Source organism: Neomonachus schauinslandi, chromosome 3 (genome assembly GCF_002201575.2).
Source record: "Neomonachus schauinslandi chromosome 3, ASM220157v2, whole genome shotgun sequence".
In the NCBI taxonomy this organism is placed as follows: Eukaryota; Metazoa; Chordata; class Mammalia; order Carnivora; family Phocidae; genus Neomonachus; species Neomonachus schauinslandi.
The window spans coordinates 155,063,105-155,081,464 of NC_058405.1; the positions used below are offsets into that span (position 1 = coordinate 155,063,105).

Here is an 18,360-nt window from a genome sequence, read left to right on the forward strand (position 1 = left end):
AAAAATACATATTATATTTTATGGGGCTGCCACATTATCTCATTTGACCTTACAACCTTGTGGGCAAGATAAGAAAATATACCCCATTCTATAGAAGAATAAAAAGGTCTGTATCCAAGGACCTATGGCAAATAGGATAGCTGGGACTAAAACACAGATCTTTCTACTATAATAGTAATTTTTTTCAATGTCACTTTCTGATTGGATTAATGCTTTAGTTTTGAATTTTGTAAAGAATATATGGAAGACCATTTAAAAGATGAAAATTACACAATATTTATTAAAACTAACACGAGGAAAAGGAAGCCTGTCTGAATACCAACTATATGCTTCATATTGAATAAAAGACTCTTTACATGCATGCAATTTGATTACTTTAAGGTACAGCAGTTAGGCTAACTAGGTTAATAAAAGAAATGCCTCTAGATATTTGCTTTAATGAATTTAAAAATGTAATTATTAGCAATAAACTTTTATACACACACACTAAGGTGATGAAATTGTTCTCCCAAGTAAGATAAACACTCCCCTTTCATTCTTACTTTGATTACTGGAATTTTTAGAATAGATCATATAATTATCTTTTTATCCTTCACATATTTTAAATTAGCATTTACTGTATTTGAAATGAGTCTTGGACTTATATATTCAAAAAGTATAGTTTTTCTGACTATATCCTACATAAAATGTGAGTTTTTATGTGTTTTGTAATTTTCTGGCTTTAGAATATTTAAGTGAAACAAAACTAATAAATCTTTATGCATTTTTCATGAAGCCAAAACGTTACTGTCAGAGAAGTTTACTTTGGGCTATTGGTATACAATGCCAAACTGTTCCCCTGTTTCTATCTTTGGTTTTATTTTCACTGTATATACTCTCTGGGTGGTTTCAAATCTTTTTTTTTTTCCCCACATAAAATCATCTTCCTGAGCTCCAGATGGTATCTTACTGCCAACTAAACATCTATATATGGATGCCTTACAGATACCTCAAAACACACGGTGAATACTTAAATATTGCAATCATTCTTACTCATTCTGTCCCCCGAACCTGCTCCTCGTCCTGTGTTTCCTATTTAGTTGAAGAGTCTGCCACCCACTCCATTGCTTAAATCTGGACACTAGATACTCTCCTTGACTCATCTATTGCCTTTACCCCAGCAGCCAGCCGCCAGCCAAGTCCTGACAGTTCTCCCTTCTTGTTATTTCTGGAGCGTGTTTTCCCTTTGCATCTTCATTGTCCTTCCCTTAGAGCCAGCTTTCATTGTTTTATACTTTGGTTACTGCACAGCTACTAAACTGATATCCTCTTCCTTATTGAGCCTCTGTTAGAGTGTTCTCTCTAACAAAAAGCTTTTGATCAGGTGCCTCTCCACTTTAAAATCCCTCAGACGCATCAACCTCTATGCCTGGAGTAAAATATGACCTCACTGACAATTGCACGTGACTGTGGACTATTTTCTTGATAATTTCATGACTTAATTTCCAGTCTATAAACATATGGTAGAAATATTTGCATTCTCCTTATTTACACAACATACAGACTGGGGAAAAAAAGAAAGCAAGCTGCTCCAGGAGATGATACTGTGTGATTTCAATGTCGCTGTAGTAAGTTATTATTACCATAGTTATGTGGACTCTTTGTTTTTAGTTTCTAGAGATGAGCTCATTTCCAAGTTGGTTGAAGAAAATAAGGTGAGTTTTGAGGTTGTAAAGTTCAGAGATGTTCTTTCCTCTCTCACTAAGTAGTATTTCCTCACTCGTGTTGGTTTACAATTGTTCTGGTTCTCCTGAAGTCTTTATTAGAAAAAAGTTGCAGTGTAAATGAGTTGTATATTCAGACCTGTTGTCAACTGGGTATTAGGAAATCATTTCACGCAGGTTATTGCGGTTTGATAAAAAGATGAATTAGCAAAAATTATGAGACTAATTTGCATTTTATCTTTATTGCAAAATAATTGTTATGAAAAAGTTTTTTATGAAATATAAGAAATATTAACTACTTTTTGGTAGCGATGGTTGCACAACAATGTGAATATACTTAATGCCACTGAAATTAACACAAATATTCTTAAGTAAACTGTACATGTAAAAATGATTAAAATGGGAAATTTTATGTTATTTATATTTTACCACAATAAAAAATGAAAAAAAGAACTATTACCACATTTATATCTTAATACATTTCTAAATCAACCTTAATGTGTAGATCCTGTTTGGAATAATTTTTCTGGGTTCTATCTCATCCTGTAGTAGGTGATGTTTACATTAAGCCTTGAGATGCTTCTCCTGGAAAAATAGAAGAGAGGTCCTCTCTCCATAGGGAGAGGACTTGCACTTTGCCATTCCCCATTTCAATAACTACCTGTTAGGGAAAGCCTAACCCACAACTCACATCCCTGTCACCTGTTTGTTTGTTTGGTTGGTTTTAGAGCAAAGGTGTTTTCTTTTGCTCCACACCCAGGTATTCCTTGATGAAAACATGTTCACGTACTTAAAACTTTAAAAGATCTTTGAATGTGTTTCTTTGAAATCACAAATGATCTTAACTGCTTAGGGAAAATAATGTGTTTCTAATATAAACTAACAAATATTCGTCTTAGCAGAACTTTCTTGACTTGAGGATGCTAGTTAAATATTTACAGTATGGTTTTAGGCAAATTCTTTCCAGTTTGAAATTCCATATGAGAACATTTTTAATAAACAATTTTATAATTTATTTAAAAAGAGAAGTTTGAGAGTTGAAGATATCAAGATTTTTAAAAATTCTTTACAAGACACTTATCTATATATATCGTTAGTACTAGAGCACTGGGTGTTATATGCAACTAACGAATCTTTGAACACAACATCAAAAACTAATTATGTACTATATGTTGACTAATTGAACATAATAAAAAAAAAAGAAGAAAAAAAGAACTTGAACTCATAGTAGCCAAAATACAGAACAGGTATTTTGATAGAGATATTCGTAATAGCTCTTACATGTAAAAAAAGGAGAGAACTTATTATTGTTTTTGCTCTTATAGAATGTGCAGAGGTCTTTCAACAAGGAACATGAAGAAAATGGATTTTTGAGGTCTGAAATAGTATCCCTTCATGAAACATCAGAAAAAGCACAGGTAGATCTTACCATTTCTATAGTTTTTAGATGTTACTTTATTTTGTTTAATTAAGGAACCAAGAACAAATTAATCCTGATTATATTAATTCATACCATCATGATAGGTATAATTGGCATATAATATTATATTTCAGGTGTACAACATAATGAGTCAGTATTTGTATACATTGCAAAATGATCACAATAATTCTAGTTAACATCCATCACTATATATAGTTAAAAAATTTTTTTTCTTGTGACGAGTACTTTTAAGATTCACTCTCTTAACAACTTTCAAATATGCAATACAGTGTTATTAACTATAGTCATCATGCTGTACAGTATATCCCCATGACTCATTCATTTTCTAACAAGAAGTTTATACCTTTTGACCCCTGTCACCACTTTCTCCCATCCCTTATACCTCCTCCCTCTGGCACCCACCTGTGTGAACTTGGTATTTTGTTTTTTGTTTTTTTAAGATTCCACATATAAGTGAGATTATATGGTGTTTTCTTCCTCTGGTTGACATATTTCATTTAGTATGCATTCAAGGTCCATCCATGTTGTTGCAAATGGCAAGAGTAAATTCTTTTTTGTGGCTGAATAATATCTGTATCTATCTATATACACACACATACCACATTTTCTTTATCCGTTCATCTATCGATGGACACTTAGGTCATTTCCCTATCTTGTCTATTGTAAATAATGCTGCAGTGAATGTAGGGTTGCAGTTGTCTTTTTGAATTAGTATTTTTGTTTTCTTCAGAAGAATACCCTGAAGTGGAATTGCTGGGTCATATGGTGGTTCTAGTTTTAACTTTTTGAGAAACCTCAGTACTGTTTTCCACAGTGGCTGTATCAATTTACATTCCCTTCAACAGTGCCCAAGGATTCCTTTTTCTCCACATCCTCTCCAATACTTGTTATTTCTTGTCTTTTTGGTAATCACCTTTCTCATAGGTGTGAGGTGATATCTCATTGTGGTTTTGATTTGCATTTGCCTGATGATTAGTGATGTTGAACATCTTTTCATGTACCTGTTGGCCATCTGTATGTCTTCTTTGAAAAATGTCTGTTCAGCTCTTTGGCCCATTTTTTACTCAGATTTTTTTAAAGCTACTGAGTTGTATAGGTTCTTTATATATTTTGGATATTAATCCCTTATTAGACATACGATATTGATGTATGATTGCCAATATTTTCTCCCATTCAGTAGGTTGCCTTCTCATTTTGTTGATGGAAGTTTCCTTTGCTGTGCAGAAGCTTTTTAGTTTGATATAGTCCCACTGGTTTATTTTTGCTTTTGGTGTGAGACCGAGAAAATTACCTATGTTTTTTCCTAGAAGTTTTATGGTTTCAGGTCTTATGTTCAAGTCTTTGATCCATTTTGAATTAATTTTTATGTATGGTACAAGATAGTGGTCTAGTTTCATTCTTTTGCATGTGCCTGTACAGTTTTTCCAACACCATTTATTGACGAAATTGTCCTTTCCCCATCACAAAAAGCACAGGTAAATCTTCCCATTTTTGTGTTTACATGTTACATAATTTTGTTCAATTAAAAAACCAAGAACGAAGATTGATTCTAATTGTATAAATTCATACCATTGCCATCATCCAAATTTTTTATTTTCATAAAATCTATTTCATCTATGAGCCATTATCACATTAACTACATTTCCCATTTCACCAAATCTCCTATGACACATAAGTATATGAGATACACTGCTAAATCATGCACTAATTTACATTTTGTCTTTGTTTGCTTTATAATTTACTCGTTAAATATATAACTTTCATCTACACCTATGAACTAAGCAGTTCAGTGCCACTGGCTATGCTTACACTTTCTTTGTATCTTTTATAACAAACAGCACAGTAGGAACATAATAAGTACTTGCCAGATTTTAGAGTTATGTGTAAATATTTCCTGTGGGATGGTGGTTGCCAAATTTAGCTGATGTTATTTGTGTGTGTGTGTGTGTGTGTGTGTGTATGCAGGCAAACAAGTTATTTCTCATAGGGTCAGTGAAATGGTATTAATCACTTAAAAGAACTTTTTGTTAGTACAATTTGATTACTTCAGTGTTGGGATCATAATGTTGCTGTGCTCTCTTTATGATAAAGAAAATAGAAAATAAATGTGTGGGGCGCCTGGGTGGCTCAGTCATTAAGCGTCTGCCTTCGGCTCAGGTCATGATCTCAGGGTCCTGGGATCGAGCCCCACATCAGGCTCCCTGCTCCGCGGGAAGCCTGCTTCTCCCTCTCCTACTCCCCCTGCTTGTGTTCCCTCTCTCGCTATGTCTCTCTCTGTCAAATAAATAAATAAAATCTAAAAAAAAAAGAAAAAAAAGAAATGTGTTATTTTATAAAATAATAATGAAAATTACTACTCTTGCTATGGTAGTAGTAATTAACATTTACCAAACCCATTCTATGTTCCAGGCATAATTGTAAGCACCTTATGTTACTAACAAATTGTAATGCTTGTAATAGCACTACTATAGAAACTTATTATTCTCATTTTAATGATAAGGAAGTTGATATACAGAGAAGTTCAATAACATAGGTAATAAATGGCAGAGTTAGAATTTGAGCTTAGGCATTCTGGCTCCAAAGAAAATTATTCTTTTCAAGGATCAGGAGTTCATCTCTGTCTTACCTCTAGGTATTCCTTGGTGAATAGTTTGTACATCTGGTTATAATTTTAAAATGCTCTGAATGTGTTCCTTACTTCTTTACTATACTACCACTTATGCTTCCCAGATAGTTTTTCATTTCTTTACTTTCTTGTTATCATTTTGTGAGTGTTTTTTTTTTTTAATTGATCCTATAGAGTTATTTGTCCCCATCCTTGAAGAACTTGTTCATTAAAAGATAAGATCTGGGGCGCCTGGGTGGCTCAGTCATTAAGTATCTGCCTTCAGCTTGGGTCATGATCCCAGGGTGCTGGGATCGAGCCCCACCATCGGGCTCCCTGCTCAGTGGGGAGCCTGCTTCTCCCTCTCCCACTCCCCCTGCTTGTGCTCTCTCTCTCTCGCTGTCTCTCTCTGTCAAATAAATAAAATCTTTAAAAAACAATAATAAAATAAAAGATAAGATCCTTGGGGTGCCTGGGTGGTTCATTCTGTTGAGTGTCTGACTCTTGATCTTAGCTCAGGTTTTGATCTCAGGGTCATGAGTTCAAGCCCTCTATTGGGCTTAAACCTAAAAAAAAAAAAAAAAAAAAAAATCCTTGACAAATACACTTTGCAAAAATAACTGATAAATAAGATAAATGTTTTCCTCAGGAATAAAAATTTCAAATATCAAAAAGACAACAGAATTATCTGATAAATTTGTTGCACAAAAGACTTTTGTTTTGGATGATCTGTCTTGTGAAAAGGTCCAATTATCTATATTTTGCTTTTATGGATACTGTAATTGGTGGTAAAAGAGCTTAGACAGTTTGTATTATTAGCTAAACAATTATGAATGCTCATCTAATTTTAGGAATGAATTTCTGTAATATTGGCTAGGCATCTACATTGTAAAGTCCATTCCATATATATCTTGCTCTGTCTCACCAGTGTTCAAAATTGTGAACAGGAGATCAGTAAACTGTTGAATGCTTCAGTTGCTCCACCAGATGAACATTTTGATTTAGAATTATGTGGGGTGTTGACTCCAAATATTTGAAAGTATTACCTAATGAAATATCAGTTGGAGATAAGTTAAATAAATTAGGTTCACATACAGAGTGAAATACTATACCATCATTAAAAATATGGTAAGTAAAAATAATTATTTACTGGAGAGATCTATGACTTGCTGTACATATCATCTTAGGTTTCGAATGACCAGCTGACTAGAAAGTGTTCAGAGCTGAACAGCATGCTTGAGACTGTTAGTATGGAAAATGCCAGAATTATTGCCAACCATCAAGCCATTCTGCAGGTATTCATTTAATACTAGTCAATTTCTGATAGAATCACAAGAAGACTCCTTGGCTAAGAAATTAGGAAATGTGTGACCAAGTGGGTAAATAAAATATTTTAACAGTTCCAAGAAATTTACTGAATTATTTTTTCATTAGTGGTTTTCAATTTTCATCAGGGGGCCATTTAGCCTTATACTCAGTCCTTTCTTAATGGTTTCTTTTCAAATACCATTACTTTAAGAAAAGTAATTACCTGTTCCAAATACCATTTCCTCAAACACCTGTGGTTTCCCATTTTGCTTATGCCATTTCCTCTACTGAGAATGGTCTTTGTTTCATCTTCAGCTATTTGAAATTCTGTTTATTCTTTAAGACTCAAATTCATCAGGAAGCTTGCTCACTCAAACCAGAGGGAATGAGTTTTCTCTGTTAACTCCTACTCCTAGGACATTAAACAGACTCTCATAATAATAGTTCTCACTTTTTTGGGAGCATACTTACTATATACCATGCATTATACTAATGATTTTACATATATTACCTCCTTTAATTCTAGCAGCCGGTATGTAAAGGGATATTTATTATCCTCATCTTATAAATAAGGAAAATGAGGTTTAGAGAAGTATATCAACTTGCCTGAAGTCACATACCTAGTAAGGGGTAGAGCTGGATTGAAACCAAGGTCTGACTGCAGAGTCAGTGCTTTCAATTGTTACATTATGCTGCCTCTCTATTTTGCATTCTGTAGCAGTTTATATGCATGGCTCATTTCCTGGATAACATTGTGAGCTTCCTAGAACTGGGGGCATCATCTTATACATCTTTGCTATTTCCCATAGTGCTTCCCACTGCACATAACAGATAATAAATATTTTTCATTAATTCAACAAGCACTTAGTGTTTACTCTGCGCAGGTATGATGCTAGGTCTAGATGGGATTATAGTGGTAAACAAGACAAAATCCCTACTTTCATGGACTAACAATTTAGTAGAATAATGTGACATGTAATTCACACTGTCACAAACATTTTTTAACTTTGAAATGTTACACAAATGGGATTTTATTTTCCAAAGGTGTGAAGGTTTGCTTTGCAATCAAGTATTAAGATAAAAGTGTTTTAAAATATGTTTACAGAATTAATTGTTAATATGTACTATATTTGCAAAAGCTTTATAAATTGTAGGTAAAAGGGATGTGTCTAAAAATGTTACATTTGAGAAGTCCAAAATGGTGAGCCAGAGGAAATAAATTATACAAAACAGTTACAGGCATACGTTGTTTTATTGTGTTTTGCAGATAATTGCATTTTTTACAACTTGAAGGTTTGTGGTAATCCTGCATCTAGTAGGTCTGTTGGTGCCATTTGTTAACAGCATTTGCTCATTTTGTGTCTCTTTGTCACATTTTGGTACTTCTCACGGCATTTCAAACTTTTTCATCATTATTTTTGTTCTGGTGATCTGTGATCAGTGATCTTTGATGTATTATTGTAATTGTTTTGAGGCACGACAAATCATGCCCATTTAAGATGGTAAACTTAAAAAATGTTGTGTGTGTTCTGGCTGCTTTGACTGGCTTTTCCCCATACCTCTCCCTCTTCTTAGACCTCCTATTTCCTGAGACCCAACAATATTGAAATTAGGCCAGTTAATAACCCCTACAATGGTCTCTAAGTGTTCACATGAAAGGAAGTGTTTCACATCTCTTATTATAAATCAAAAACTAGAAATGATTAAGCTTAGTGAAGAAGGCATGTCAAAAGCCAAGATAGGCCTCTTGCACCAAACATTTAGCCAAGTTGTGAAGGCAAAGGAAAAGCTGTTGAAGGAAATTAAAAATGCTACTCCAGTGAACGCATGAATGATGAGAAAGTGAAACAGCCTTATTGCTGATACGGAGAAAGTTTTAGTAATCTGGATAGAAGATCAATCCATCTACAACATTCCCTTAGACCAAAGCTGAATCCAGAGCTCTTCAATTCCATGAAGGCTGAGAGAGGTGAGGAAGCTGCAGAAGAAGAGTTGGAAGCTAGCAGGGTAGTTCATGAGGTTTAAGGACAGAAGCCATCTCCATAACATAAAAGTGCAAGGTGAAGCAAGTGCTGATGTAGAAGCTGCAGCAAGTTCTCCAGAAGATCAAGAGGATAATTAATGAAGGTGGCTACATTAAACAACAGATGCCATTGGAAGATGCCTTTAGGATTTTCATAGCTAGAGAGGAAGTCAGTGCCTGGCTTCAAAACAGGCTCTTTGTTGTTGTTGTTTTTTTCCTCCCACTCAATGTAAGGGAAACTTTATTGAAGCTACAGGCCACGGGGCTCGGGCAGGAGGCTGCCCTGTGGGCAAAGGAAAAGCTGATGGAAGGGCCTTAGTTGACCGTCCTCTTGGGGCACAGGTTGTTGGTGTGACTGCGCTTCTTGCAGCAATTGACAGCGCGGGGCTGCAGGCAAGCATAACACTTGGAGCAGGTAATCATGTCCCAGTTGTGACAGGGTGAGCTAGAGGAGGGAAGGTTCGATGATGTGATGATGCAGCCCCACAGACAAAGCACCCATTACAGGGTGAACTCTTTCTGGATATTGTAGTCTCAGAGAGTGCAGCCATCCTCTAACTGTTTGCCTGCAAAAATCAGATACTGCTAGTTGAGGGATGCACTCCTTGTCTTGGACTTTGGCTTTGACTTTTTTTTTTTTTTAGAGCAGGGAAAGAGACGGAGAGAGAATCTTTTTTTTTTTTTTTTTTTAAGATTTTATCTGTTAGCGAGTGAGAGCAGGAACGAGGGGAGGGGCAGAGGAAGAGGGAGAAGCAGACTCCCTGCTGAGCAGGGAGCCCAACGTGGGGTGTCATCCTGGGACTCCAGGATCATGACCTGACCTAAAGGCAGACACTTAGCTGACTGAGCCACCCAGGCATCCCAGAGAGAGAGATTCTTAAGCAGGCTCCACGCTCAGCGCAGAGCCCTGACTTGGGCCTCAATCTCACGACCCTGAGATCATGACTTGAGTTGAAAGCAAGAATCAGACACTTAACCAACTGAGCCACCAAGGCACCCCTTGGCTTTGACGTTGTAAATGGTGTCACTGGGCACAATCTATAGGGTCAGAGTGAGGGTCAGAGTCTTCACAAAAATCTGCATCTGTGCATCTGCTGCTTGGCCAACTCGTTGAAGAGAAAGAGCAAAGCTGGCTCTTTGTTTGGGGCTAATGCAGCTGGTGACTTTAAGTTGAAGCCAGTGTTCCTTGACCATTCTGAAAATCCTAAGACCCTTAAGAATTGTGCTAAACTACTCTGCCTGTGCTCTATAAATGGAACAACAAAGCCTGGATGATAGCACATCTGGTTACAACATGATTTACTGAAAATTTTAAGCCCACTGTTGAGACCTAATGTTCGGAAAAAAGATTCCTTTCAAAATATTACCACTCATTGACAACGTACTTGGTCACCCAAGAGCTCTGATAGAGATGGACAAGATTAATGTTTTCATGCCTGCTAACGCAACATCTGTTCTTCAATCCATGAACCAAGGAGTAATTTCAATTTTCTAGTCTTATTATTTAAGAAATCTATTTCACAAAGCTATAGCTGCCATAGATAGTGATTACTCGGATGGATCTGGGCAAAGGAAATTGAAAACCTTTGGAAAGGATTCACCATTCTAGATGCCTTTAAGAACATTTGTGATTCATGGTAAGAGGCCAAAACATCAACACTCACAGGAATTTTGAAGAAAGGGATTTCAACCCTCATTGATGCCCTTGAGGGCTTCAAGACTTCAGTGGAGGAAGTACTTGCTGATATAGTGGAAATCGTAAGAGAACTAGAAATAGAAGAGCTTGAAGATGTGACTGAATTGGTACAATCTCATGATAAAACCTGAATGAATGAGGAGTTGCTTTTTATGGATGAGCAAAGAAAGTGGTTTCTTAACCTACTCCTGGTGAAGATGCTGAAATGACAACAGAGCATTTGGAATATTATGTAGGCTTAGTTGATAAAGCAGCAGCAGAGTTTGAGAGGATTGACTCCCATTTTGAAGGAAATTCTCCTGTGGATAAAATGCTGTCCAAACAGCATCACATGCTACAGAGGAATCGCTCATGAAGGGGAGAGACAATCAATGTGGCAAACTTCATTGTTGTCTTGTTTTAAGAAACTGCCACAACTACTCTAACCTTCAGCAACCACCACCCTGATAAGTCAGCAGCCATCAACACCAAGGCAAGACCCTCCACCAGCAAAAAGATTATGACTCACTGAGAACTCAGATGATGGTTAGCATTTTTTCACAAAAAAGGATTTTTAAATTATGTACGTTGTTTTTTTAAGACATAATGCTACTACACACTTAATAGACTATAACTTGTATATGCAATGGGAAACAAAAAATTATTTGACTGGCTTTATCGTACTATTCACTTTATTGTGGTGGTCTGGAAGTGAACCCACAGTATTTCCTAGATATTGCCATATAGTCTTTCTTCTGTAACAGTATCTGAGTGCAATTTCAAATATTTTCAAAAGAATTCACACCAAATTATTAACATGATTGTCCCTGGAGAGTGAGATGATTTTAAGGGGGGGGAGTATAAGTGAAGAGATCTTTTCACTTTATACACATTGATGTTTTTTAAAAATAAAATATGTATCATATTGAAATTTTAAAGTATCAAAATATTCCTAGTAGAATTTTATATCTAAAAATATGTTCATGTTAAGAGTTTTATAAATTTTGCAACAGGCTGGGTAAATAATGCATCTTCAGGGGCACCTGGGTGGCTCAGCCGTTAAGCGTCTGCCTTCGGCTCAGGTCATGATCCCAGGGTCCTGGGATCGAGCCCCGCATCAGGCTCCCTGCTCCGCGGGAAGCCTGCTTGTCCCTCTCCCACTGCCCCTGCTTGTGTTCCCTCTCTCGCTGTGTCTCTCTCTGTCAAATAAATAAAAGAAATCTTTAAAAATAAATAAATAAATAATGCATCTTCACTGTTGGCTGGTAGAGCTGTAAAATGATAGAATTGTGGTCAGGACAGAGTGGGGACAAAGAGAAAGCTGAACATTAAATAAAAAGAGGTTTTATTTATATAAAAATTGGTCTTTCATAAGCTAATTCAGTATATTTGATCAGTTAATTTCAGTGGTACCCTATTAAATGACTTTCTGGCATCTCAGCTTTTAATATTACTTCCAAAATTCAGGTAGAGCAGAAAATGATGACACAGACATTTCAAGAACAAAACTTACTCCTGGATGCAGCCCATGCCAATATCGCTACTGAGCTACAGACTGTTCAGAATGAGAAAATCCAACTCCAAGCACATCTGTAAGTAAATTATAGGCAACTTCTTCTGTATCTTTTGTTCTTGCATTTGATTTCTTATCTTTAATGGAAACGTTTCATTCTGCTTTTCTTGGGCCAGACACAAAGATAAAATAAAGGCTTTGCCCCCAAGGAACTAGTCTTGTTAGAACATTTTGGTAACTGCTCTCGGCCAGTATGTTCTTGGAGAACATGAGTCTATTAAAGAACTCTTGTTTAACGGTCATATCTCCTCGTTGTCTTCTTCCAGGGACCATGTAATCCTTGAGCATAATCAGTGTATCCAGAAAGCACAGGATGCTGAGAAGAGGACAGCCTTGCAGAAAGAGCTGCTAGAAACAACTATTGCAAGATTGCGAGGTGAATTGGAAGCATCCATCCAAGAGAAGAAGTCTCTGCTAGAGGAGAAAGAAAGATTTCAGGGAGAGGTAGGTAGAAGCAGATTTATGTTACCTCCTGGTTGTGGCGGTGATCTTGTGTTAAAACTATTTTAAGTGCAAAAGATAAGAAATACAGCCCAGATGCAGTTTGTCTGAGTTGCCCATTAAAGAAATCTTTAGGTGACTAATCTCTGTCTTTTAGCATATGAAGTAGACTGTGCCAAACAGAGTACCCTTTTATAGCATTAACTGATAGCTCACACATCCTCATGATAGCTAAGGGGTCAGATTTAAAAAGCTGATTTCCCCTGAAGGCGTGGGACAATGGAGGTTAAGGGGGGGACAGCTCTGTCTTCCTCTTTAGGACGGAAGCAGCGGAGTCTGACATGCAGACGTGTCTTTCTAATTTCAGGGCTATTTGTGAAGTCTGCTCTGCCTCAGAGACTCCCTGAGTGGCCCCCTTTCTGAGAGGATGTGCTATCTCTGCAGTGTAGGTATTAACTAACGTGCAGGGTGTGTCTGCTACTGTAGAGCAGTTGCTTTAAAATTCACCCATTTCTTTTCCCCTCCTTGGGCAGGTGAATAAAACAGAGAAAGAAACAGCGCAAGAAAAATGCAATTTGGAAAAGGAATTAGCTAAAAACAAGGTATTCCACATTTTCTTTGTTGATATTTCACTGTATTCCCTTCTGTATTTCTGCCTCCGGTATCAGCTTATCTTACTGAGGAGATGGGTTATTTTGTCGAATACCAGGCTGTGGGAGGATAAAGGAGCCACTGAGGTGGGTGCAGCATTGAGCACTCCGGTCACGGCAGCACAGGGCTGCTTCTGGGCAGCGTTTGCTTGTTGAGCATCTGGTGTGGGCCAGAGTCATGACTGGCTCTGGCCCTAGTGTTCACTGAGTATTTTAGCCAGGAAATCCATTGAGAGTGAGCTGATGGCCCTGTGGGAGGCAAAGAGATCATTGCTGACAGTGCTGTTTTGTTTCACTTTGTTTTAAAGACTTCCTAAGTACCTGTTAGCACCTGTCACTTCATCTGCAATATACTCTTTTCTGGGTTCTAAAAAGATAGAATGGCCAGAGACACAAATACAATTCTTATTAAAATAAAACAAAAGCCAGTCTTTAAAACATTGCTGTTTGTGTTTCAAATTTTGAAGAGCGTAAAGATTATGTATCACTGTCATCTGGAATTACCTGGAGTGTCAAGGAGAATTAGCCTACCCCAGACAGTAAATTCTGCAACACATGTCAATATAACAGTCAATCCTTGATTTCTTCTTGGCTTCTGGCCTAATTAAATAGTATTCATATTACCATCACCATATTACCATGTATGTGTGAACTTGTAATTTAAGAACTGGAGAGAGAAGAAAAGATAAATTCTGAGCCCAAGCTCTAATACAGCTCACCACTCTGGCAGGTAATCTGTGATTTATTGACTAAACTCTAGTGATTTGAAAAATAGTCCAACCTAAGAATCTTTTTAAAAAGTTCACTTCCCATGGTAAGGACTTACTGGTGTCAGTTTGTCCTCCAATATGCTTTTTAAAATTTGGAAAATTGGTGGATACTATTAAATTCATGAATGCTTTTTGCTTAAAATGTAGGGAATGTTACATGGCTAAGGCAAATGCTGTATGTCTGTGATTAAAACAGTTTGCTTTTCTAATTTTATTTGTCTGAACGTAGGCTAAGTGTAAGTTCATGGGGCTGAAAGATACTGGCTCATTAGAGAGGTTCTATTAGGCCAAATGATAATGCTTATACAGAGTTCCATTTTTTTCTTCTTAGGTCTAATTTGATACTTTTCAAATGTGTATTCATTGTAAAGCTATGTTTTTCTGAAGTCAGGCTTATTAAGTTATAATATACATAGTGAAATACACCCTTTTTTTAGTGTACAGTTCTGTGAGTTTTGACCAACACAATTATGTAACCACCACCACAATCAAAATACAGAACACTTCTATCCCCTCAGGAAGGTCCCTTGTGCCTCTTTATCATTAACCTCTTCCTCCGCCTCCATCCCTTGGCAACCACTGACCTGTTCTTCTGTTCCTATAGTTACGTCTTTCCCAGAATATCCCAGAAATGGAATCATATAACATGCAACATTTTAAGTCTGGCTTCTTTTATTTAGCATAAGGCATTTGAAGTTCATCCAAGTTCTTGTTGTGTGTATCAGTTGTTTGTGTTCCATTATATAGATATATCACAATTTCTTTATCTATTTGCCACCTGAAGGACATTTGAGTTGGTAAATTTTGGCAATTATGAATAAAGCCTATATAAATGTTCACATATGAACATGTATTTTTATTTCTCTTGGCTAATTATCAGGAGTTGGAATTCTAGATCCTATGGGAAATAAATATTTAACATAGTAAACTATTCAGCAGCTGTTTTCCAAAGAATCTGTACTATCTTGCCTTCCATCAATAGTATAAAAGAGCTCCACTTTCTCTGCATTCTCACCAGCGCTTAGTATTGTTGGTCCTTTTGGTCTTAGCCATTCTAACTGGTGTAGACTGGCATATCATTGTGGCTATAATTTGCATTTCTCTAGTGATTAATAATATTGAGCATCTTTTCATCTGTTTATTGGTTATCCACAAGTTTAAGTGTCTCTTCAAATATTTTAACCATTTTAATTCAGTTGTTTGTTTTCTTATTATTGATTTTTCAGAGATTTTAAAATAGTCTCATGTTGATTCTTACATAAAAAATTCATACTTTTTGTATATGTGCAAATCTTCTAAGTGCTTAACATATTTTTTCTTCCATTTTACGCCTTGTTTTTAATGCTCTTTCAAAGAGCAGAAGTTTCACATTTTGATGAAATCCAACTTGTCAGTTTTTAAATTTTTGGATCATACCCTTTGTGTCTTATCTGAGAAATTTTTGCCTAACTTAAAATCACAAAGATTTTCCTTTTAGTTCTCTAGAACTTTTATAGTTTTAGGTCTTACATAGGTCAACGATCCATTTTTAGTTAATTTTCATATATCATGCAAGGTTCATTTTATTTTTAGATGGATAGTCTGATCTAGTACCTTTTATTATTGAGATATAATTAATATACTGTCAATTCACCTTCTTAAAATATACAATTAAATGGTTTCTTAGTTTATTCATAAGTCTGTGCAAACGTCACCACTATCTAATTCTAGAACCTTTTTATCACCAAGAAGAAACCTGGTACCCATTAACAGTCACTCCCCATTCTGTTCTGCCCCCAGCCACCGGCAACCACTGTTCTACTTTCTGTCTCCATGGGTGTGTCTATTCCCACATTTCATATAAATAGAATAAAACAGTATGTGGCCTTTTGTCTCTGGCCTCTTTGCTAGGTTAATGTTTTCAAGGTTTATCCATACTGTAATATATGTCAGTATCTTATTCCTTTTTATGGTTGAATGATATTATATTATGTGACTGTACCACACTTCATTTAGCCATTCATCAATTGGTAGACATTCAGGTTGTTCCCACTATTTGGCTGTTTAATAATGCTATGAACATGTGTATACATTTTTTTTGTATGTGAGCATATGTTTTCGATTCTGTAGGAGTAAAACTGGGTCATAGGATAACTCTTTATCATTTTGAGAAACTACCAAAGTGTTTTTACAAAGTAGCTGCACCATTTTACAGTCCCACCAGCAGTGTATGAGGATTCAAATATCTGCACATCTTCACCTACATCTGTTACTGTCTGCTTTTTAAAAAATTAATATACTCATCCAAGTGGGTATGAAGTATCTCATTTTGTTTTTTCAATTAAGGTGAAATTCACATAATAGAAAATCAAACACTTTAAAGTGAACAATTCAGTAGCATTTTTATATTTACAGTGTTGTATAACCACCAACTCTTCTAGTTCCAAAACCTTTCTATCACCCCAAAGGGAAACCCTGTTCCCATTAAGCAATCACTCCCTATTCCCTCCTTCCCCTGACCTCTGACAGCCACTAATCTGCATTCCATCTGTGTAGATTTACCTATTCTGGATATTGCATATAATCATACAATATGTGATCTTTTGTGTCTGGCTTCTTAGCATAACATTTTTGAGGTTCATCCATGTTGTTCTTCATAGCAGAACTTCATTCCCTTTTACTTCTTTTATGGATGAGTAAGAATTCACTGTGTATGTGTCTTTGTATGTGGTATGTATATATATACACACACACCACAGTTTGTCTTGTTCATCTTTTCATCTATTGATAGACATTTGCATTGTTTGCACCTTTCAGCTGTTGTGATTAGTGTTGCTGTAAATGTGTGTGTTATACATGTATTTACTTGAGATACATATCTAGGAGTGGAATTGCTGGGTCATATGGTAATTTTGTTTAACTTTATGAGGAATCACCAGACTCTTGTCCACAGTACCAAGCCTTTTTTTTTTTTTTTAAAGATTTTATTTATTTGACAGAGAGATAGACAGAAGAGCACAAGCAGAGGGAGTGGCAGAGGGAGAGGGAGAAGCAGGCTCTGCACTGAGCAGGGAACCTGATGCGGGACTCGATCCCAGGACCCTGAGATCATGACCTGAGCCGAAGGCAGACGCTTAACCATCTGAGCCACCCAGGCGCCCAGTACCAAACCTTTTTTTTTTTTTTAAGATTTTATTTATTTGATAGAGAGAGAGACACAGCAAGAGAGGGAACACAAGCAGCAGGAGTGGGAGAGGGAGAAGCAGGCTTCCCACGGAGCAGGGAGCCCGATGCGGGGCTCTATCTCAGGACCCCGGGATCATGACCTGAGCTGAAGGCAGATGCTTAATGACTGAGCACCCAGGCGCCCCACAGTGCCAGACCATTTTACCTTCCCACCAGCAGTGTACATAGTTCCAGTTTCTCTACATCCTCACCAACACTGTTGTTTTTTTTGTTTTTTAATAATAGCCATCCTAGTAGATGTGAAAAGTGGTACCTTGTGATTTCGATTTGCATCTCTCTAATGACTAATGATGTTGAGCATCTTTTCATGTGCTTATTGGCCATTTGTATATATTCTTTGGAGAAATGTCTATTCAGATCAGTAGCCCATTGTAAACTCGGTTTTCTTTTAATTGTTGAGTTGTAAGAGTTCTTTATATATTCTAGATAGTAGACCCTTATCAGATACGTGATTTGCAGATATTTTTCTCCCATTCTATGGGTTCTGTTTTTAAATTTTTAGATTTTTACTAAGTTCAGTTTAACTTTTTTTTTTTTTTTGGTTGCTTATGCCTTAGATGTCACATCTAAGAAACTGTTGCCTAATCCAGGGCCACAAAAATTAACACTTTTTTATTCTAAGAATTTTATAGGTTTTTTTTGAAGTTTTATTTTTTTTAATTTTATTATGTTATGTTAATCACCATACATTACATCATTAGTTTTTGATGTAGTGTTCCATGGTTCATTGTTTGCATATAACACCGAGTGCTCCATTCAATACGTACCCTCTTTAATACCGATCACCAGGCTAACCCATCCCCCCCCAACCCCCTCCCCTCCAGAGCCCTCAGTTTGTTTCTCAGAGTCCATATTCTCTCATGGTTCGTCTCCCCCTCCGATTTCCCCCCATTCATTTCTCCCTTCCTGCTATATTCTTCTTCTTCTTTTTTTTTTTTTTCTTCTT

The 18,360-nt window shown here is 36.5% G+C and overlaps 1 protein-coding gene and 1 pseudogene across 1 annotated transcript in view; one reads left to right on the top strand and one right to left on the bottom strand.

The window, feature by feature from the left end:
* CCDC150 (coiled-coil domain containing 150) overlaps window positions 1–18,360 on the top strand; it is a 77,680-nt gene that overhangs the window by 18,780 nt on the left and 40,540 nt on the right. The window contains 6 exon segments of the mRNA XM_021703078.1: window positions 1,651–1,694; window positions 3,029–3,121; window positions 6,937–7,044; window positions 12,223–12,347; window positions 12,595–12,772; window positions 13,303–13,371. Of these exon segments, the coding sequence (XP_021558753.1) occupies window positions 1,651–1,694; window positions 3,029–3,121; window positions 6,937–7,044; window positions 12,223–12,347; window positions 12,595–12,772; window positions 13,303–13,371 (617 nt within the window).
* LOC123324309 lies at window positions 9,354–10,190 on the bottom strand (annotated as a pseudogene).